This window comes from Rattus rattus, chromosome 11 (genome assembly GCF_011064425.1).
Source record: "Rattus rattus isolate New Zealand chromosome 11, Rrattus_CSIRO_v1, whole genome shotgun sequence".
Taxonomy (NCBI): Eukaryota; Metazoa; Chordata; class Mammalia; order Rodentia; family Muridae; genus Rattus; species Rattus rattus.
Genome location: NC_046164.1, coordinates 2,572,496 through 2,594,045, shown reverse-complemented (window position 1 = coordinate 2,594,045; position 21,550 = coordinate 2,572,496). Strand labels below are relative to the sequence as shown.

General features: G+C 43.2%; 1 protein-coding gene across 1 annotated transcript in view; it reads right to left on the bottom strand.

Moving 5' to 3' along the window:
• The window catches only part of Slc4a4 (solute carrier family 4 member 4), a 331,652-nt gene that overhangs the window by 121,872 nt on the left and 188,230 nt on the right, over nt 1-21,550 (bottom strand). The window contains exon 8 of the mRNA XM_032916131.1: nt 19,931-20,007. Coding sequence (XP_032772022.1) covers nt 19,931-20,007 — 77 coding nt within the window. The remainder of the gene's footprint in view (nt 1-19,930; nt 20,008-21,550) is intronic.

Genomic DNA, 21,550 nt, shown 5'->3' with positions numbered 1-21,550 from the left:
ATTATGCAACTGTGGAAAAGCTCCCGGTATTGTGCCCGAGTTAGCAAAGTAGATATTCAATAAATGGTGACTTAATATAACCCTCAAAAAAATATATATACAAAAAATTTTGCTGCTTACACACCTCTACCTTAAATTTAAACAGAACTTTCCAAATCTTGAAGAGAAAACTCTTCCCTCAGTTTGGAGCTCAGATTTAAAGTTGTATAACCACAGTAGGGAAACTCCCCAGGGGACTTAAGCGTGACAAATGCATCGCCTCATGAGCTTTGACTTCAAGACTATTGGAGATTTGCCCACAAAGAAGCGACAGTATTAGATGGACCCAGCGCTGAGGTGAACATGGGTGATTCAATGCAACTATTGTGTAAAATAAATATAATTCCTCATGATGACTTCACCATTGTATTTCTCTGAAATCCCCCAGAATGACACTCTTGTCCTTGAACAACTGTGCTCAGCACAGAGGGGGAAAATCCTTTATGTCTAATTCTGGATCTACCTATTAATATCTAAAAGGCAGCGCATGGTAATAGTCTTCTCGCTTCCACCCCCAAGAGAAAGATTTTAAACATAGGCTTCCTTTCATTGCCCGGCAACCTCTAGCTGCCACAAAGGGAGAAAGGTTGCATAGGGAACAACCAGATGAAGTCAAAACAAACAAACAAACACAATTAGCATTGTGGGGGTTAGCGACTTCAAGAGAAAATTATAGTTTAAGAAGTGTTTTCCGTGTATTCTCCTCTGCACGCATCCCAGCCAGGGTAACTGAGAAAACGCACAGAGTATTCTCTCAAAAACAAGAAGTTTCCAGGCATGAGAGGTGGGAGGGCACACTCATCAGAGCTAACGTAGGCAACCGAGAGTGGAAAGCTAATGGCTTTGTAAAACAAACACCCATGCAGAAAGCTTTTCTTGTGAAGAACCCAAAGAGCACTGTCCCCACATCTCACCTAACCTTGACTGACCCCAGTGCAGCCCACGAATCCATCAAAGCTCTGTCCTGGGCCCCTTATAAACCTCAGAGTTGATGCTTCAGACATCAGGGCTAGTTTTTCACGTCTCTTCCCTTGCAGAGCACAAAAAGAGCTGTAGTTGAGGACTTGGGGTCCTGTTGAGGTTGCAGGGAGTTCGTAGGCGCCCTCAAGTTACATGCAGTCTTTGAGCCTTTACCACCCTGAACATTTGTAACTGAAGAGGTTCATGCTTGTTTTTTTAATCACAAAATCAAATGGACCCTTGACATACAAAATCCTTAACTACTGAAGCATGAGATAGTATTCCACTTAAAAACAGGCTCAAAGAAAACCAAAACTGTTCCTCTTCTAAGGCTGAGTGCTAGGTACACTCCAAACTCTAAGAATTTTGTACCTCAAGGAATGGAAAGAGCGATTTTTTTTTTAAATACCAGGAGATGGGAGCCACAGAACACTGTGGGCTGGAAACCCTCCCTCTGTCCCCCAGATGTGTCAATGGCAAGAACATCTTTCTCAGCTAACTCCTACTCAGAGGATTCTAGAACTGGAAAGGACCTGGGAGAGTTCACTCCTGGCTCTCCTGTGAACCAGGGAAGCTATGACACGTTCTCCAAGGTCGCGCTCCCACAAGAGCAGACATACTGTTCTTGAGTACATGTTGAATACAGGCCTACTCTCTTAAGCCTCCTCCATGCCTTTCTCGTGCTACTGGGAGGGAAAGCTGAAAATGATAACCCGCCAAAATGCTGTTTAAAAGATGTCACAAGTGGTTAACTATAGAAGTAAATCCAGCCATCAAATGATAAGTGGCAATAAAAATCAGCTGTCAGGTTGACAAGTCTACCTGACTTGTAAGATGTGTGTGAATGAATGTTCCAACACCTAACGACTCCAGTTTAGCAAGAGCTTGTCAATCCGAAGTCCATCTGTGGTCACGGGGGTTGGTGGAGCGGGGGTGAGGGGTAAGTAGGAGAAAAATCACACTATCTATTGACTTCCAAATGACTACTATCAGTTGTCTGAGAATTCAATACTATCCTCGGGGAAGCACTGAGCCAGTCCGTCCAGGGCTTGGATGTACAAGCGACCATATGGCCCTAGAACAGCACGTGAAACAGGCAGCTGTATGGCTGTAAGTAAATCTGTAGTAGTCACGCTATTATTTATTCAGTAGGGTTTTTTTTTTTCATGTTCTCTTCACCAAGGTCTCCAAGAACATGTACCAAATTAGAACAATAGAGAATAGCAGCAAAGTGAAAAGGAGGAATTGAGGAATCGAGTTATCGTCCTGATAACCAGGCAAATTATACAAGAGTTTCCCTCTGAGCTTCTTATTCTGCACTTGGGGGCAAAAGCCATCAGGGGTGACAGTCTCTTTGAGTCTGAATACTGAGTCTGAGGGTCCCTTCCACTACTTTGTTCCAGGGTATCTTCCAACCCTGAATTCTGCCTCTTTGTGTGTGTGTGTGTGTGTGTGTCTGTCTGTCTGTCTGTCTGTCTGTCTGTCTGTCTGTGTACATGTGTTCACAGTCTATCCTATGAAATGGGCTAGCCTGGCTTCATTTCAGCTCTTCCTTCTTGCTCTGAGCTCTGAACGTGTAACACTTCAATGATTTATTCTAATGGGGAGAAAAATCACGAGTCCTCTAGGTTTCTTGCTAGTATAGATGAGTTTATCCTGTTGGGGCAGAAGATTCCGAGTTTTATCATCTCAGGGATGCTGGTTCAAAGCCTAGCGTCTACTGATTGCTGTGTGAGTTTGTGCAGTCCTTGTCCCTTTGAGATTTACAAACACTCTAGTTAAAAATACAGTGATGTATCTTTGTGTCCTTGTGAAGAAGGTAAAGTGAAGAAGGGAAAAGGTTGACTACAAGCTACTTTGGGGACTTGGGTTGTAGCTCATGACAGACCAGCTGCCTTGCATGCAGGAAGACCTTGTTCCAGCCCCAGTACCAAAGGAAAAACCAAGCAAACGGAAGCTGATTATCTTCAGCTCGGCCCCCAGCTCTCTTGAGAGTGGAGGAGTGGGATATACCAAGTAGCAAAATGGCCGGTGTAAGATAGAACAAGAGTGTATGTTTTATGTAGTAGCAAAATGGAGCATCAGTGTATCGCTTCTGTTTTAATTGGAATAGAGCATGATCTAGGATGACTTTGCATTAAATTTGCTCTATGCATCCAGATAGGCAAGGTTTGTACTGGTGATAAGTCCTCTTCCCCGCCTCCTCAACAGTAACAAGGCACTAGACAATCCATGGCGATCCATTAACTATTATCCTTACAGTCATGTAAACCACTATGATATTAAACTACAGCACACAGGAAGCTGGCCATGGCCTGAGGACGTATGGCAATGTGTGGCAGGCTTCTCTGTGAAGGAGACGCAGACACATTGCTTACTGCTGCTGCGGCACTGTCTTCACGGCAAAGCCCAGAGTGACATCCAGAGTCCTGCATCTCCCACCTGGAGTCTCTCTCTAGTGGACCTGCAAGCGTCTCATTCTTAGTGATTTATCACAGGGAAGTCTTCCTTCTCTGATATGACACTGAGCACTTTCCTGCCCAGGTCTTTACACATGCAGTTTCCTTCAACTATAATGCTATTCCCTACAGGCGGCTTATACTCCCTCACTGATTCTCTGTTAATGTTATGTCTTTAGGGGGAGTTCTCAGCGAGTTCCCAGTCTAAGCCAGTGTGTGCTGTTGTATGATCTCATTCCACACACACACACAGACACTGACACAGACAGTCATACACATACACATACTGAGAGTCACCACACACACACACACACACACACACACACACTGACACAGACAGTCATTCACATACACATAGTGAGAGTCACCACACACACACACACACACACACACACACAGTGAGAGTCACCACACACACACACACACACACACACTGACAGTCTTACACATACACACACTGAGAGTCACCATACACACACACACACACACACACACACACACACACACACACACACACATCCTGAGAGGCACGCACATATACATACATACACTGAGAGGCACACACACTTAATGAGTCAGAAAGACACACACACACACACACACACACACACACTGACAGTCATACACATACACATACTGAGAGTCACCACACACACACACACACACACACACACACACACACACACACGCACCAGAGAGAGAAAGAGAGAGAGAGAGGAAGGGAGGGAGAGGGGAGAGAGAGAGAGAGAGAGAGAGAGAGAGAGAGAGAGAGAGAGAGAAACAGACAGACACAGAGAGACAGAGAGACAGAGACAGAGAGAAAGAGAAAGAGAAGGACAAAGAGAGAATATAGCCCTTGATGCAGATGGAGAGTAGAGAATTACCCAATCATCTTTTATTTTATTTATTTATTCTTGTTTTCAAACTTTCTTTTGATAAAACCTGCATGTTTGTACTACTTTGACACCTTACTTTAAAAACTTTCTAAAATGAATACACAGTGTGGTTTTTATAAGTATCTCTGAAATTCAAACTGCGGACATAAATCCAGGTCATTCAGAATGCCCACCGGTGGGATGTCCTTCAGGGAGTGTCAGAGTCCCATGCGGGGAGAATGATACTTCTATCTCTTGTCACACAGCCTCACAGATGTTTTCACGGTGTCCTGATGAAAAGGGCCAGTCTGAAGAAATTCACCACTCTGAACGGGAGCTTCACAACTCTTGTGAATACTGAGAGCTACTGTTGACTTTTCCGAACAAGTTCTTCCTTCTAAAATGCCATGACTGGGACTTGGTTCTGGGAGATCACCATTTAACCATTCAACAGCACCGTCAATGACCCAGGCAGCTGCTCTATCCTCAGACTCAGCCTCTTATAGGCTATGTAGTGACATCTCTACAAGTGACTTTTAAACACAGCTTGGCTCTAAGTTCCATTTGAGAAGTGAGCCAGGCGGCTAAAAGGACAATGGGAATTCGCTTTGTCTCTGCCTGGGACGTCTTTTGAAACGAGACATCCTGATAAGTAGCAGGGTTTGAATTTGACGATGACTATGGTGTTACCCTGGGGATCTAACCATGAGAAAATGGGCACGTAAGAGTGACAAAGTAAAGAACTAGCAGAGACAGGAATAAATTCGAGTTGAGGGTAAGGCTGCCTTTCAACCCCTCCAATTACACATAATTCCGTGTCATACGCAGAAAAGTTGGGTGGTCTAGATCTGCACTGCACAGGTGGTATAGAGCCACGTCACGTGTAAACGAGCGTCTTGGTGTGCTGACAGCTGTATTCTCAGTGCATCATTGAGGCATATATCCTTCTTTTAAACAGCAATTCTGTGATGATTTCTTTAAATTACACCAGTCAGCTGGTTAACGATGAAATTCATAGGCAAATGGATGGAACTAGAAAATACCATCCTGAGTGAGGTAACGCGATCACAGAAAAACACACATGGTATGCACTCATTGATAAGTGGATATTAGCCCAAATGCTGGAATTACCTTAGATGCACAGAACACATGAAACTCAAGACGGATGATCAAAATGTGAATGCTTCACTCCTTCTTTAAAAGGGAAACAAAAATACCCATAGGAGGAGATAGGGAGGCAAAGTGTAGAACAGAGGCTGAAGGAACAGCCATTCAGAGCCTGCCCCACATGTGGCCCATACATATACAGCCACCAAACTAGATAAGATGGATGAAGCAAAGAAGTGCAGGCTGACAGGAACCGGATGTAGATCTCTCCTGAGAGACACAGCCAGAATACAGCAAATACAGAGGCGAATGCCAGCAGCAAACCACTGAACTGAGAATGGGACCCCCGTTGAAGGAATCAGAGAAAGGACTGGAAGAGCTTGAAGGGGCTTAAGACCCCATATGTACAACAATGCCAACCAACCAGAGCTTCCAGGGACTAAGCCACTACCCAAAGACTATATATGGACTGACCCTGGGCTCCAAATTCATAGGTAGCAATGAATAGCCTAGTAAGGGCACCAGTGGAAGGGGAAACCCTTGGTCCTGCCAAGGCTGGACCCCCAATGTACAGGATTGTTGGGGGGCAATAATGGGGGATGGATGGGGAGGGGAACACCTATATAGAAGGGGAGGAAGAGGGGTTAGGGGAATGTTGGCCTGGAAACCAGGAAAGGGGAATAACATTTGAAATGTAAATAAGAAATACCCAATTTAATAAAAATGGAAGAAAAAATAAAACTATAAAAACATTTAGACGTGTTCCTCATACAAAATAAGCTCTCAATGCATATGGTATGCTCGGATTCTTTTATTATAATGCTAAGACTACTTTTAATTCAACTTGTTTTCATTTCAATAAAAATTAGAAGTTCTCAAGAAATAAAAGAAAATAAGTAAATAGATTTTAACAAATAAAAGAGTAAACTATTTCTAAAATGTTAGCATATCAATGATTGTCCTAAGCAAGAAAAACTACATGAATATATGAGATAGGCAAACCTCTATGTTTCAAGCAACTACTTCACTTATTAAGACACGCGGCCAACGGATATGAGAAGAAATTTCACCAGAGTGAAAGATAAGCACTTTAAGAAACTACTATAGGCCAGGAGGTGGTGGTGCACACCTTTAATCCTAGCACTTGAGAGGCAGAAGCAGGTGGATCCTCTACAAATTCAAGGCTAAGCTGGTCTACACAGTGAGTTCCAGGACAGCCAAGGCTACACAGCAGGAACTCTGTCTCAAACATCAAAAATAACAGAAAGCAAAAAACAAACAAAAAAAAAACCCACTTTACTATGAAAAAATTTTATGTTTATTCACTTAAATTTGACAAAGATTTCTATCAGAAATCAGCTCACTAGACCACTGGCTCTCCCCACAGGGCTGAAGGTGGACACACGAAAAGCAACACACACCGTGTGACAATTTTATAATGCACACAGCAAGTCCCAGACAGTGTCATAAATTCAAACCTGGAACAATTACATGTGCTAGAATACTTAATGGTGGGGCTCAAAGTAAGTGCTACTGATCCACCTCAACGTAAGTGGTGTCGTCCAGACTGGAGAGATGGCTCGACAGATAGCGCATGGTTTGCTCTTCCAGGAAGCCTGGGTTTTATTACCAACACCCACATGGGGGCCTCACAACCATCTCTTAACTTCAGTCACAGGGCATCAGACTTACATGGAAGCAAAACATCCATACACATAAAAATAAAAATATTTAAAGTGGAGGTAGGGCTTAGGAGGGTAAAAAAAACAAACTTTTGAGTCCAGCATAGATGTGATAACAAAATTAACAGTGGACTGTCAGACATGTTTCTTTACAGGAAGGGGAAACCCATATAGTATAAAAGATAAACGCACAAAGTATTACAGGCTAAATTAGCAATGTAAATGTGAAATGTGAGGAATAGCGTAGAAAATAAAACTGACCTGAATTCTACACAATCTTACTGCAAACCCATCCGAAATGGAAAGGCAATAGCTCGATTAAATAATAAAAGTGACCATGACAGTGAAGACTTGCATCATAGTTTCAGATACATCAAACTTTGATACATTAAATGCTCGTCCTTTCCGACTAGCACCCCCTGAGCAGGCAGTGCTTAGTGAATTACAATTCTGTACTATGAACCAGAAAATTGAAATTCAGAAGACTTAAGATGTAATCCTCTTATTGTCTTCAGTGCTGCTCCTGAGAGGAGCCTAAGGTCAAAGTTCAACGACCGTGCTTTTTCAAAAAAAAAAAAAAATTAAGGTTGTATGTATGTATGTATAAGGTTGTATGTATGTGTCTCAGATTTGATGACCTGGAGGTGACTCTGTCCATGATGAAGAAGCATCCAGAAAATCAGACATCAAAGAAACATGAGGCGTTTCAGCAAAGCAAGTGAAGATTAATCAATCAAATGGGTTCTAACTGGATTGTCCACCGTGGTCCATGGCATGTTAACTTGTCAATCTAAATCTAATTTTCTTAATTTGGCCAGGAATACTAACAACACAGATACAATTTTGGAATTATGTATTTCATAAAGATTGGAAAGTTTGGGACCACTACTCAAAGAATAATAACAGCTTCAATATTTTTCATTTGTTGGAGAAGGAAGTCAGTCACTTACATTGTTAAACGACAGACAGTCGCACTCTTGCTCGTGTTTCCCCACTTCCTGCCTGACTCTTTCCTGGGATCGAATGTATCATTTGGTTACTATCCTGTCTTCCATTATTTATGTTCTCTACATGGCCAAGAGTTTCCAAAGCACCCCTTTCACTGCCTGCTCTGGTCTGCTCTGGTACCTTTCTATCCCAGAACTCTATGGAAAACCCTACCTGAGATCACACATCAAACCATTTTAAAATCACCGTACCATGGTGTTGGCAAGATTGCTTAGTGAGAAAAGGGCTTGTTGTACAAGCAGGAGTTCTTGAGACTGGATCCCCAGGACCCAGTTGAAGACGAATGTCAAATATATTCAACCCCAGCCCTGAGGGGACGGAGACAGGCAGGCAGACACTAAGAACTTGCTGGCCAGCCAATCGAGCCAAAATGGCAAACGTCAAGTTTAGGAAGATGCCCTATCTACAAAACAGAGGGGGATAGCAATAAAGGAAGACATCTACTATCAACCTTTGGTTTCCACATGTGCACACACATGTATAAATACACACACACCACCTCCACCACCATGTAGACACACACATCAAAACACATACAGAAGAGTCTTTTCTCACTGATGGCCATCAATCCAATCTAGGACAAAGACATGCAGAGTGACCCCTTTTAATCTCCATGGCAACAGAATTGCCCAACTAGACATTGTGAGACACTTAAGAGTTCCTTGAATTTTTTTAAAATACTAATTCAATAATTAGTTCATTCAGCATGAAGTGCACCTCAAAGTCTAGAAGTGATCAGTCGGACACCTGTCTACTCCGCTGTGGTTTCAGTCCTAAAAGCAACCCTAATCCTTATAGGCAGAGTTCATTGCAAATTAGAAGCACAGACGTGCAGACCAGAGTGCAGCTCTGTTGTTAAATAAATTTAACTTTGGGATAGTCAATCTCACACAACCTCAAAATTGCCAGTAGATGTAAAGTAAGGTTGATATTAACCATTCCAAAGCATCCGTGTAAGGAAGGGCCCTATCTCTGTCAATTGTAAATGGTTCCTTTCAAGGGAACAAACTCAAACAGCTATCTTATGAGTGGGATGGTTATCTCAATACGATGAGATTAAGTCACTAAATGGTGGGGCTGGAGAGACAGCACAGTGGTTAAGAGCACTGACTGCTCTACCAGGGGTCCTGAGTTCAATTCCCAGCACCTGTAATGGGATCCAATTGCCTCTTTTAGTGTGTCTGAAGAGAGTGTCAGTGTACTCACATCAATTAATTAATCAATTAATTTAAAAGACCACTAAATGATCAACAGGGCAGCCAGCTTTGAAGCTCAACATTTGCAATGCTACCTAGGCAATCATTCTCTTGGTATACATGCACAGAATGCTAAGCAGGTAGGAATGTCTACATGGTATTTGCCACTGGCTCTCAGATTATCAGAGAAATTACTGCTGGGCTTTATATGGTGTCCAAGGAAAGGGAAGCAAGGCTTTCACCCCTGTTCAGTTCTTTGAGTAAAACCATAGCATTGATGGTAACACATGGAAAAGTCAGGAAGCCCAGGGAGGGACCAACAAGATCGTGCGACATGGCAAATGCATCGGCTGACCTCTGGATCATTAGGCAAGTGACATGGAAACAGTAAGAAGCTCTCAACCCTCCCAACCCCCTGAAAAAGAGCAGAACAATTCCCTTGGGTGCCTTGACCTCATCATACTTCCGCTCTATAGAGAGTCCCCATTGAGGGGAGCAGCAGAATCCGAAAAGGGGCCAGCGTGTGAGGGGTGGCCTACTCATGGACTAGTTTGCCCACTAAAGCACCCAATAAAGCATATCCCCATACCAAGCTAAGAGTCTCGACATTGGTTTCTTTAAAATTCTCCTGAAGGATGGGGGAAGTAAGAGAAAGGCGGCCAGGCACAGCGAAACTGCGAATGTGTAGAGCAGTGCCTCACAGAAGAGGTTTTTCAACTCAGTTGGCAGATTTTCTTTCCCTCCAGGTGCAGACCACCAAGAGGCCTGAGAAGAAGCCAAGGAACGTCCCAGAGAGCTTCTACAGCTGCCTCGGTGCTGAGAACAGCAGTGCCTTCAGCCAAGGCAACAGAAACACAAGTGGCCAAGGCTACAGTCACTGCACTTTTGCTATCTGTGCCTTGGGACAGAGGTAATGAGCCAACGTGGGCATCCAATCAAACTACGAGCATAAACTCAGTCTTCCTAATCTCCATTTAAACTTCTAAAGAAAACCCCAAGGCAAACTAAGAGGCAAAGGTAGGAGCACCAAGAGTCTCTATTTCACCTGGGCTCTAAGCTGTTGGGTAAAGGACAGACTCAGACCCGACTGGCAAACAGTGCATTAGTCGTGGAAGGGGCTATAAACATGCTCTAATGATCTAGAACACAATCGGTATCTCCTTTGTGAAGTTAATTGGATTGTCAATAAGTGACGACCCAGTAGCTGCACTTAGAAAAATGTCTTTATAAAGATTTCTTTACAAAGAAGAAAAGCAGGACGTTATAGTAAGGCCATTTCTTATAGGTACATTTAGATTCGTAAGGAAATAACAACTTGGCTTCACTTAAAAGACTGCTTGACAAAACTTTGATTCATGTATACCACACAACCTTCAAAAAGAGCACAGTGGTTTCCATTGGATTGCTACTTATCTGTGTAGCTGCAGAAGTACCCACGCAACCAGAAAGCATGGGACTTTAAGTTCAGTGGCTGACAGTCATTACAGAAGCCGAAGTAAACTGTTCACATTTGCACTGCTTATATTTACAGCAGTTCTGCACACTTTTAATTGAGGAACAGCAAGATTTAAAAAAAAAATCACGGACAATAGTGTTACAACAGTAAAGTATGATTGCATATATATACATATATATAGATATAATAACGACTATAAAGCTTTATTACCATGGCCTTAGAAAAACTGTTTAACCGTGCCTATAAGGTATTGCTCTTGGCTCTGTAACAATTTTCCACTTCTAAGTCTTGCTTGATGAGGACTTAGACATGGGTAACTTGTGACATGAGAACATACCTAAAAGATTACAGGTAATGACATTGAACTACTCTTTGAAACATAGTGTAAGGACAATCATGGGATAGGGACATCATGACTGGGAGAATGATGCAAACTGAAAAGAACAAGAGAAACATCTAATATCCCAAATGCCAGTATATTATTTAAGGCATGCTGCAACTTCAAACTCTTTTCTTAAATGTATAATGCAGGGATGTAGTGCACCAGGCAATCAGAGTTCAAGTTCAGACCAGACTATGACATGAGGTGCTGAGATGATGGCTTATCAGTGAAGTGCCTATCTACACAACTATGAGGACCTGAATTTGGATCCCCAGCAGCCACATAAAAGTTGTGTGTGGCAATGTGTCAGTAACTCCAGCACTAGGAGAGCAGAGTTACAGATCCCTACAGCTCACTAATCACAGAGTCCAGCCTAGTCAATGAACTCTAGGCTCAATGAGAGAGTATGGGCCAAAAAGGAAGACAGAGAGAGCAATAGAGAAAGACACCCAATGTCAACATCTGGACTGCTCATCTGTATGCCTGTGTGTGTGTGTGTGTGTGTGTGTGTGTGTGTGTGTGAGAGAGAGAGAGAGAGAGAGAGAGAGAGAGAGAGAGAGAGAGAGAGAGTCTACAGAAACAAACAGTCAGAGAGACTGACGGACGGATGGACAGACAGAACAAAAAATGAAAGAGAACCACTTGGAGATGATCCTATTTTCCTGCACACTGCAATGTTCCTTTCCAAGCACAATAACTCTGCTGCTTGTCCAGTCTTCAGCAAAGCCTCTGGTATAGACAGCATTGGTAGCATTCGCCATGTGCCATGACACAGGTGGCAGGACTGATTTCAGTGATGGGGACAAAGAGAGGACTGCCAACATGTACAATCACTCAAAAGCTCTCCCTAGTCTCTCATCGTGTGCCTGTGCCCACTTACAGCGCACTGGAATATTTAAATGTTTTCATTAGTGTGGAATAATTGCTCAACAGTTCATAGGAAATACTTTAAATGAGGAAATCTCTTTATTTCCCACAGTTCCTCTGCGATACAGAAGAGCTTCCTCTGCTGGTGCTAAGGCCTGGCACTTATGGTTAATGTGTTAAGAAATTGGCCTTGTTGGGTTATGGTGCACTCAATTTAATACACGGGGGCGCTCGCTCCGTGCTTTATATAGTAACAGCACCAGGTGATCGGAACATTGGCAAATCCCTCCAACTACCGCAGTATCCACAGTGAGCGCTTTAAAATGTAAATCAGAACATGCGACTCTCCAGGTAAAGAGCCAAAAATAGTGTTTCCCTTCACTTATAATAAAATAAAAAGGTGCCCCTGATGGGCTCCCCACTGCCTTCACCACTGCACACCTGTGCCTTACCTTCAGCCACTCGCTCTGAATTTATTTGTTCTGTTTTTCTATAAAACATGCTCGTTCCTGCCTCTGGCCTCTAAGCTTGCTTTTTTCTCAGCCCTGGGGTGGGGGGAAGAAAGACTTCCTGTGATCCAATCCACTGATGACCCCCCCTACCCAGCTCTGTTTCCCTACCTCCTGATAATCCCTGGTTTGGTTGTCAGGACAATGATCTTTGGGGTGGGAAGTGAACCTATTTGTTTATTTACTGCATTTTTACTGCTTGTTATATAACTCTCTCCCCAAATTTGGAAGCTCAGTGACTCAGAAGGTAACGAGTTTCCCTGATGCCTGGCATCTACCATCAAGGGCATGAGTGACCATTTTTTTTGCATAAGTGAATATATTCAACTCTCTTTACAGCCACCCATGGTTAAAGCATTTGAAACATGGGAGAGAAGACAGGAGGAGGAAAGGAAGCTGCAGTAAGTCTAAGTCCTAGTAGAAAAGAGAAGGATGACAGGCGTCAGCACTGTTAACCGTCTCGGCGCAAGCTGATGCTATTTGAAAGAGCCTCGGGATGAGCATCACGTGGCCACCCACATCCCCATCGAAACACTCAGCTGATTAGACAGTGGTTGGTGGCCACCCATAGACGAGTGTCTCCCATTGGCATGCATGGATAGTTTGCCGGGCTGCACACTGTTGTGGTGCATAGGTGTTGTAGCTGGTTGGGGCTGTTTAACTGCTTCCTTCCCATTGCAGCCTACCCAGGATTTCCCAGTACAATGGAAGCTACACCACAGGAAAGGAAGCTTTACGGTTAGATACAAGTCACAAGTATCCAGGTCCTGTGTCGTAAGTGTTTGGTGTCCTTAGCAGTAGGGACGTAGCTACATCTGGGATCCATTAACGCCCAAGTGGCTGGGTGCTCTGAGAGGGATTTTCTTTACAGTACCGTTTAGGGAGAAGACCCACCCTTAATCCGGATCAGTAGAAATGAGAAAAACATTCTGAGTCTGGGCTACACCTTTTGGTGGCAGCCTACAGAGACATGGAAGCAGGAAGTTTCGCTTTTCTCCCGTTGCCCTCGTAGGCAAGCTCATCTATCATGCTGCTGAGGCACCCTCCATTGCTGTTAGAATGCACTTCCTCAGGATTCCAACTCAGGCTGCAAACCAGCCGAGAGGCCAAGCCTCAGCGATGAAACATGTACTGGATTCTTAGCCTTTCTATCAGGAGATAGTGATTGTTGAACCAGCCGGGCCACAGCCTGCATAGCACTCTAATGAATAACCACATGCACACCTACATGCACACACACACACACACACACACACACACACACACACACACATACACACACACATGTGTATTCGTTCTATCAGTTCTGTTCCTCTAGAGAACCCTAATTAATCCAAGGAACTTACCTTCTACCTCTGAGAGGCAATCAAGCACTATATCAATAGACAGGAGTCATTTGAACTATCCTGACCAACCATCCAAAAGGCTACTTCTGCCTGGTACTGAGGGCATTGTTAGTTTATTTTTATTGAGGGAGCCTGTCACCCCAAGCAGCATAACTTCCTTTATGATATATACGTACACACACACACACACACACACACACACTCCATAACTTTTGGTAAATATAAAATAGTACGATTCTTTGAGGCTTTATACAACAACCTTAGTGTTATCTGTCTCTCAGTCCCTCCTTCTTCCTCGTCCCTTCCCAGTTGGAGCCCCCTCCCCACTTTTTTCATTTTTTACTTTGTATCAATTGTATCTTATGATTCACCTCTCAACACCCTCATCCTGACACCCAAAAGAAGGCAGTCATGCCTAGTACTACAAACTTAGCCAACTTCCTGGGCTGGATTAGTGAGGTCATGCACCACAGAAAAGAATCCACCACTGCCCCTTTTCCAGAGCAGCGCAATTCCTTACAACATTCTACATTGTGTCCTTATACCAAGAGGTAACTGTAGCTACTGTCCTGCATCTAAGAAGCAGAAAACCACAACTGGAAACAAAAGAGAGGTCCTAAGATCATGGAGGGCCCAGCCCCAATAGAAATATCTGTATGACAGCTCCCGAATCCACGGCTCAGGAAACAGCACAGGAGGAGGAGTGGAAACATTCGAAGAGTCAGAATTCCAGGACATCTGCTGCGAAACAGTCACTCTCAGAAATGGCTGAGTGAACAAGACAGAAACAAGGGCAACATCCATATACGTGCATACACAGGATCTCAAAGGGTCCCTCCCTCCCGGCACAGAGGACAACAGATAACTGATGACTGCTGGGAGAGGGAGAATTAGCCTGTCCCAGAGATGAGCCCCCCTATTGGTTATACAATACAATGGTCAGCCCTGAAACCATATACATCAAATAATAAAAATGGACTCATGAAATGATTGTATTTTTATAAGTGTGTGTGTGTGTGTGTGTGTATGTGTGTGTGTGCAAGTAACAATAATAAAAAAAACAGGCTATCTCTTTGAGAGTTGGGGGTGAGTCCTAGGAGGGGCTGGAGAGAGGAAAGAGAAGGGAGAAATTATACGATTATATTTTAATAAAAATGCATTGAAAAATAAAACAAAAGTTAAGAAAAAACAAAAACAGACAACTAAAGGATCCAAGAGGAAGCTCATGGCTGATACCCAATCTGTAGCGACTGAGAACATCTAAGCACTGACCACATGCCTTTGTTCTCTAGTTTTCACAGACGTCCCTGTTTGGAGCGCTCCTGACATAGCAGTGTCCCACCGGCCTCTGAGAGCCTTTGAAAGAAGAGTTTCTAACCTCAGAAAAGTCCTTACTGCAACCTCCTCCACGGAGTGAAGTCGGACCACCCATATTCAACAGACCCACAGAGAAGAGAAGGCGCTGCCTTGCTGCATGTGCACCTCTGTGAATATGAAAGAACCTTGGAAATTCAGCTCTGAAGCCAGGAAAACATTCCCTGCAGCTAAGCCTGTCCGGTCAATCCTGCACTGTGTGTGTAGAATAATAAGACTATCGGTCAGTCAATCATAGACTCTACTGTTCTAGATTCCACCTTATAGTTGTCAAGACAGCAATTTCACATTCAGCATGATTTATTGTCCTACTCTTGGACAAAATATTTGAATTTACACTTATTTCTATAAATAACCAACACCTCTTCAAAAGTAAAAACCAAGGCTTCCAAGTGTATTTAAAGATGATAGATGGTAGATAATGCTTAAAATATTCCTGATATACTTTGAAAACACTAATCCCAGATCCAATTCCCCCAGGAGATTCATGTAATACATTGTCTGATAATTCTGTTAAACAATGAGGTAACCAGATAAGATGTTACAAGGTCACATGACCCTTACACGTACCCCTTAGGCTCTGCAAAGTGCATCCATCTCTACTACATGCACTGTGGATCTGTAGGATGCAATTTCCCCCTAATACTGAATCTGCAAATGCCAGATACTACTGGGCCATTCACAGCCTGTAGAGTCAAGTCCTAGAAAGCCCTATAACCCTCTCTGAGACTTAAAGCTCACAAGATAGCAATGAGGCTAGCTACGTTAGTACTGCAGACGTAGCTCAGTGCTCTCGGACTTGTACCTTAGGTACCAGTCGCTACGTGTGATCCCTGGTGCTAGGAAGGAAAAGGGCAACCTCCTGACTGTCTTCCCACTTCACTCAGGGACACTGATACCCAAGCCTTGCGTCTGCATCATGTCTCTCACGTAGTTCCATTCCTCAAAGATCAGAGAAGGAACAAAGGAATGCAGAAACAAAGCAAAGACAACTGGGAAAACTAGTTGGCAAATACAAAAGAACATTCCAAAGCAACAACAAAAAAAGAAAGAAAGAAAGAAAGAAGGGAAGAAAGAAAGAGAGAGAGAGAGAGAGAGAAAACCATATTATTTATGTAGATGCACAACTCTATGTGTTCCAGATGTATTTGCTAATGTACCCCTCGCAGGTGTTTTTCTGCTTAATAAACATCACATCCAAGCAGGGATGCGATGTTGGGGCACTATTGCTCCACTGAGGCTATGTTTTTCTGCTGCTCTTAACTGTTTTGAGCTATTTTTCAATCGGGCAGGCGCTACTGAAATCCTGAGTGCGTGGACTTGGCAGAGCGAGGAAGAAAAAGTGCACTCCACAGATTTGTTTCCTCTGCTTCCCCCAAACAGAATCTCATTTAAAATATGCCCTCAGATTGTGTCATCCCGTAGCTGTCAGAAAGAGCCACTCTGTTCCTCCTCGGTCCTCTGAACATTAAGCCCCGTCTTTTGTAGAGTAGGAAGTTCCGTGGCTGCAGGAAGCCAGGAGGCAAGGTCACAGCCATTCAGATTGTATCCAGTCGGAACCATCATTCAATCTGAAACTTTAGCAGCAGTTGGATGGACGTTTGGGAGGCCAGCTTGGAAAAGCACACAGGAGGAGTTTGACTTCGCTGCCAAACTCACTCCCGGGACATTGGCTAATTAATTATAAAAGCTTTTTCAAAACAAATTCTAGCCTGGCACCCTGTTTTCCCCACCCAGCCAGAGGAAAAATAGGTTAAAAAAAAAAGAAAGAAAGGAAAAAAAAAATCTAGGTTTACGGTATTGAAACAGGTTACAGAAATAAAACCTGGGGTTACCATGGCGTCATCTACTTGCTAGTCTAATTTTCTTTTGCCTTAAAAGGCTTCAAGCGCTTTTCCATGTGAAGCATTAGCTTGCTTTTACCCCATTACCCCTCCTCCATGTCTGATGGAAGGCAAGGCTGTGGGTCAGTTTAAGCTCCTCTTCCAGCCTTTGGAAGAAAGCAGGAAACAAAAGTGCTTTCAGGAGAAAGACCTCACTTGATTAACTGGCCGGGTGGTCACTAGGTTTGGGTAGATAATTTCTCTCAAGATAGACCCATTAACTTGCGTTTGCTAGCTTTGAAAACAGGATGAGCAAAAACTCCTGAGCTTAGTCAGTCTTTGGTCATCGCCTTAACATCAACCTCAGCTTTTATGAGAAGCTGCTAGGAGATTTCAAGAACCCAATCCACACACGTTTTATGTAAAAACAACAAACCGAAGTTCGTGATGCCGGATGCATTCTGACCCTTGAATCGAGATGTGATGTAACTCTTGTTGTAAGCTATGAAACTTCTACATATGGCCCGATGTGAAGGGACCCAACAACATAAGAAATTTCTCCCAGCGAACATTTGCCAGCTGCCTGTTCACAAATTTCTGGCTAAACATGGTTGTCCCCAATAAAAGAAGACTTATTCAAAAATGTATCAACCACACACGCCGAACCCTAATTGCTGTTGCCATAGCAGGGTTCAATTCCTCTGTCAGAGGGCATGAATAGTTAGCACTAGTCGGTAGAAGCTGAATGGAGCAAATGCCCTCCTCTGACCATGTCCAAAAGAGTCAGAAGGCAGACAAACCAGGTCAGGGTTTGTAGAGAGAGGCCCAAGGAGCCAAGAGTGAATATCAAGGTTATAGGGAGGGGGTCATCTGTCCTGATGAAGAGACCTCTCCCAGAAACAGCAGATAAAGACAAGGAAGACACAAGATCTCAGAGAAATGTCAAACTCTACTTTTTAGAAACCTATTATGCTTCTCATCCACAGGGGAAAAGGAGGGCAATGCTACAGACAGCATATCGAACTGACAGAAAATGGGAACAAGAGATTAACTGCAAAGGTTCCGGAGATCCAATCTGGGCAAATGAAGGCCTTTTAAGGAAGTGTCGGTGAGAAGGTTGAAAGACTTCAAGAGCCATTTCACACGTAAGAGAGAAATTTCACCTTTCCCTGTACTTTTGAGAACTCACCAAGGCCTATAAAACTCTGTCATTCCTACAAGGACTGCCAGTTTAAAAAAGAACACTGCCATAAATATTGCTTTTTGTAGAAAAAAATAGCAAAGTATGAAAAAAATTTGCCAAAGCCACCCTACTTAAAGAGACAGAGATAAAGAATAAGGCCAATTGAATGATAGCATTAGTGTGCTAAGCATGAAGCCAACTGGAATTGTGTTCTGTCTTCTGTCAAAGGACAGAAGAGGAGGTTATAAGAGCAAAGACCAGATGCCTGGTTTTCTGGCATATACATCCAGTACTATTTTTCCCACTTCACAGAGGGAAAGCCAAGCTCATTACATACTAGTTTTGAAACAAGTATCAAGCCATATTTTCTCAATTTTGTCGCCTATTATTTATCCTGTAACTCTCAGTCAGAGTGTGTGTGTGTTTGTGTGTGTGTATGTGTTCAGAGCATTGTATGCCTACAGTACTTGTGAATACATGCAATGCATGGAGGAAGCATGTGTATGTGTGTGTGTGTTCAGAGGCTTGTGTGTCTATAATATTTGTGCATATGTGCAATGTACAGAGCAGGCATGTGTGTATGAGTGTGTGTATTTGTTCACAGGTTTGTGTGTCTAAAACATTTGTGAGTTTTTGCAATGTATAGGGAAGAATGTATGTGTAAGCATGGATGTGTGTGTATGTATGTGTGTTTGTATCTGTGTGTATCTGTGTGTATGTATGTGTATATGTATGTGTATGTGTGTATGTACATATGTGTATATGTGTGTATTTGTGTGTATATGTGGGAAGGCATGTGTGTGAAGATCAAAGGTTGATACTGGATGTTTTCATCAATCACACAGTATTCTATTTTGAGGCAGTGCCTCTGAACCTGGAGCTCACTGATCTTACTGGACTGGCTGCCCAGAAAATCCCAGGGATCCTCCTGTCTCTTCCTCCCCGCACTAGGATTACGAGTGTGCTTAGCAGCACTTGTCTGTTTTGTTTTTAATGCAGGTGCTGGGGACAGAACTCAGACCAACACCATGTGTGCACAGAGGACACATTATCAAATGGCCCCTTCATTGTGCTTAAAACATGAAACTTTGATTTTTTGAAGTCTTAAGATTTTTTTCATCAGGAAGTATCAGTATATGATGCTTTTGAAACATAACCTCTCTGTAGACACCCAGCCAACTAGGAAAATGAATCAGTGTATACCACATTCTTTTCAAAAGAAAAAATAGCATCGATTCTAATTCTCTGCTCTTCATTACAGAAACTTATGTGCTCACAAGCAAATACACAGAGAATGGATGAGACATTAACATTCCTTTCTCCTGACGAGCCTCCCTTCCCCCAAAATGCCAATCACAGCACCTCTCAGTAGCCTTTCATAGTATGCCAAAACACCTTTTCATAAAACACCCCCACTTAATCCTACAACGAATCCAAGGCAGAGGTTACATTACTCTGTACAGACTCGGCCAGTTACAGCTCACAAGGCCAAAGCCAGGAGTCACCTGCTTCTCTGAGTCACACAGCTTGCTTCCTTCCTCAAACTCCCCACCTCACATAATGGTGGTCCATTTTAGTGCTGACACCACTCTCTCTAAGCCAACCTAGCATCCTTTAGACACACGGTCTGTCTTAAGCCTCAAAGAAAGAAAGTTTCTGCTTACCTGGTCCTTCTCTGGTTTATCAGAAATGTCATTGAGACTGGAGGATGTCAGATTCCTGTGGGTCATGGCTGGGCTACCTGGAAAAACACAAGGGAACTCCGATCAGAGACTTCTTTTCAAGGGCACAGGCTCTGGGTAAGCATCTTCTAAACACTGGGAGATGAGAATGAGAATGGAGAGGAGCCATTCAACCACACTAATTTCCGGAGAGTTCTGAATCCAGGCTGGATTATTACATAGCTAAGTGGGAAATATACAAAATTCCACTTTGTCTTATTGCCTGCTTATGTCTCCTGATAAGTTAAATCATAAAGCATTTAAACCAGAAAGTATAAAATCCCATTATACTCCTCTAGTCTACCGGCCCCCTTTCCTTTGCTTTTCACCCACAGACATAGCTCCTACCTATCACCAACAGAACTAGACCTAAGTACTGCCTGGATGACCTCTACTCTTGGCCTTGGCTACCCTTCCAAGCATACCACTCTCTCTGATCACCCAGAAAAGCTACCTGTACTCCTCTGTCTGACAGACATTTGGTCACAAATAGTTCCCCTTGTGGTTATCTGGCCCAGAATCCCCAGTCTTTGCATCAAAGTCATCTTGTCATGGGCTCCCTGACCATTATTCCTACTAGCAGGCTAAAATCAACACTTGACTTTTTCCTCTGTAAGATGCCAAACTTCTTCAAGTAGAAGGAGGAACCGTACTTATGACATAGCACCAATCTTCCAACAACAGCTAGAGGTCAAAATCACTGGTCGTCTATCCAGTTATTCCAGACACTGTTAGACACAACAGAAGGGCTGTCCAGAAGAACAGCTGGCTGGCAAACTGCAGGGAGGCCATGTTAATCAACAGGATCCTGGGCTTCCATTTTGCAGTGGGACCTGGAATGTCTCGGCTTGCGAAGCAAAAGAATAAACTCCTCAAAGCCAAGGTGCTTGACCCAACCCTTGCATGGTGCTGAGCAATGCACTTCTTATTAATCCTCAATGATCTGACTCAAGCAAGTCTTCCCAGCTAGAGGGCGAAGGTTGAAAAGCACCGAGTTCCAGCACAGCTTACTCTTGGCTTGAAACCATTCTTCACAGACATGAATTCCTTCAGAAAGAAACTCCAACACGCAATGTTACAAAAGACGAAAATCTGCTTCTAGTAAGTTAATGTCGGTGTACCACCAGCTCTTTAAATAATATAATCTCTTTGAACCACTACATCAGAAAAGACCTTATGTTCCAAGCCAGGAGGACAGGGTACTTTCCACTCGGCTGCATTTCATTGAGTAAGCATGGCCTAGATCTCTTAAATCCTTTACCTGTCAGGGTGTTTTATTCTAGGAAAATTTGAGAACAGGGCATTATTTTTTTTTAAAAAAGAAAGTAACATCTGACAAAGTGTTTCATAAGCAAAATTACCTTGTTGAAGGCAGCATTTTATGCATTGAGCCACATGCAAAAGTTCGAGTGTCCACTGGACTCAAAAGGTACCAGGAACAGACTTGAACACCCCCAGATAATGCTGAGATGGGAACTAATGGGAAAGGACAAGTAGGTTCAGCTTTGTGCTTTTGTCTAAAAACAAAGCTCGTCATTGGCATGACCTGGATGATAGTTCTTC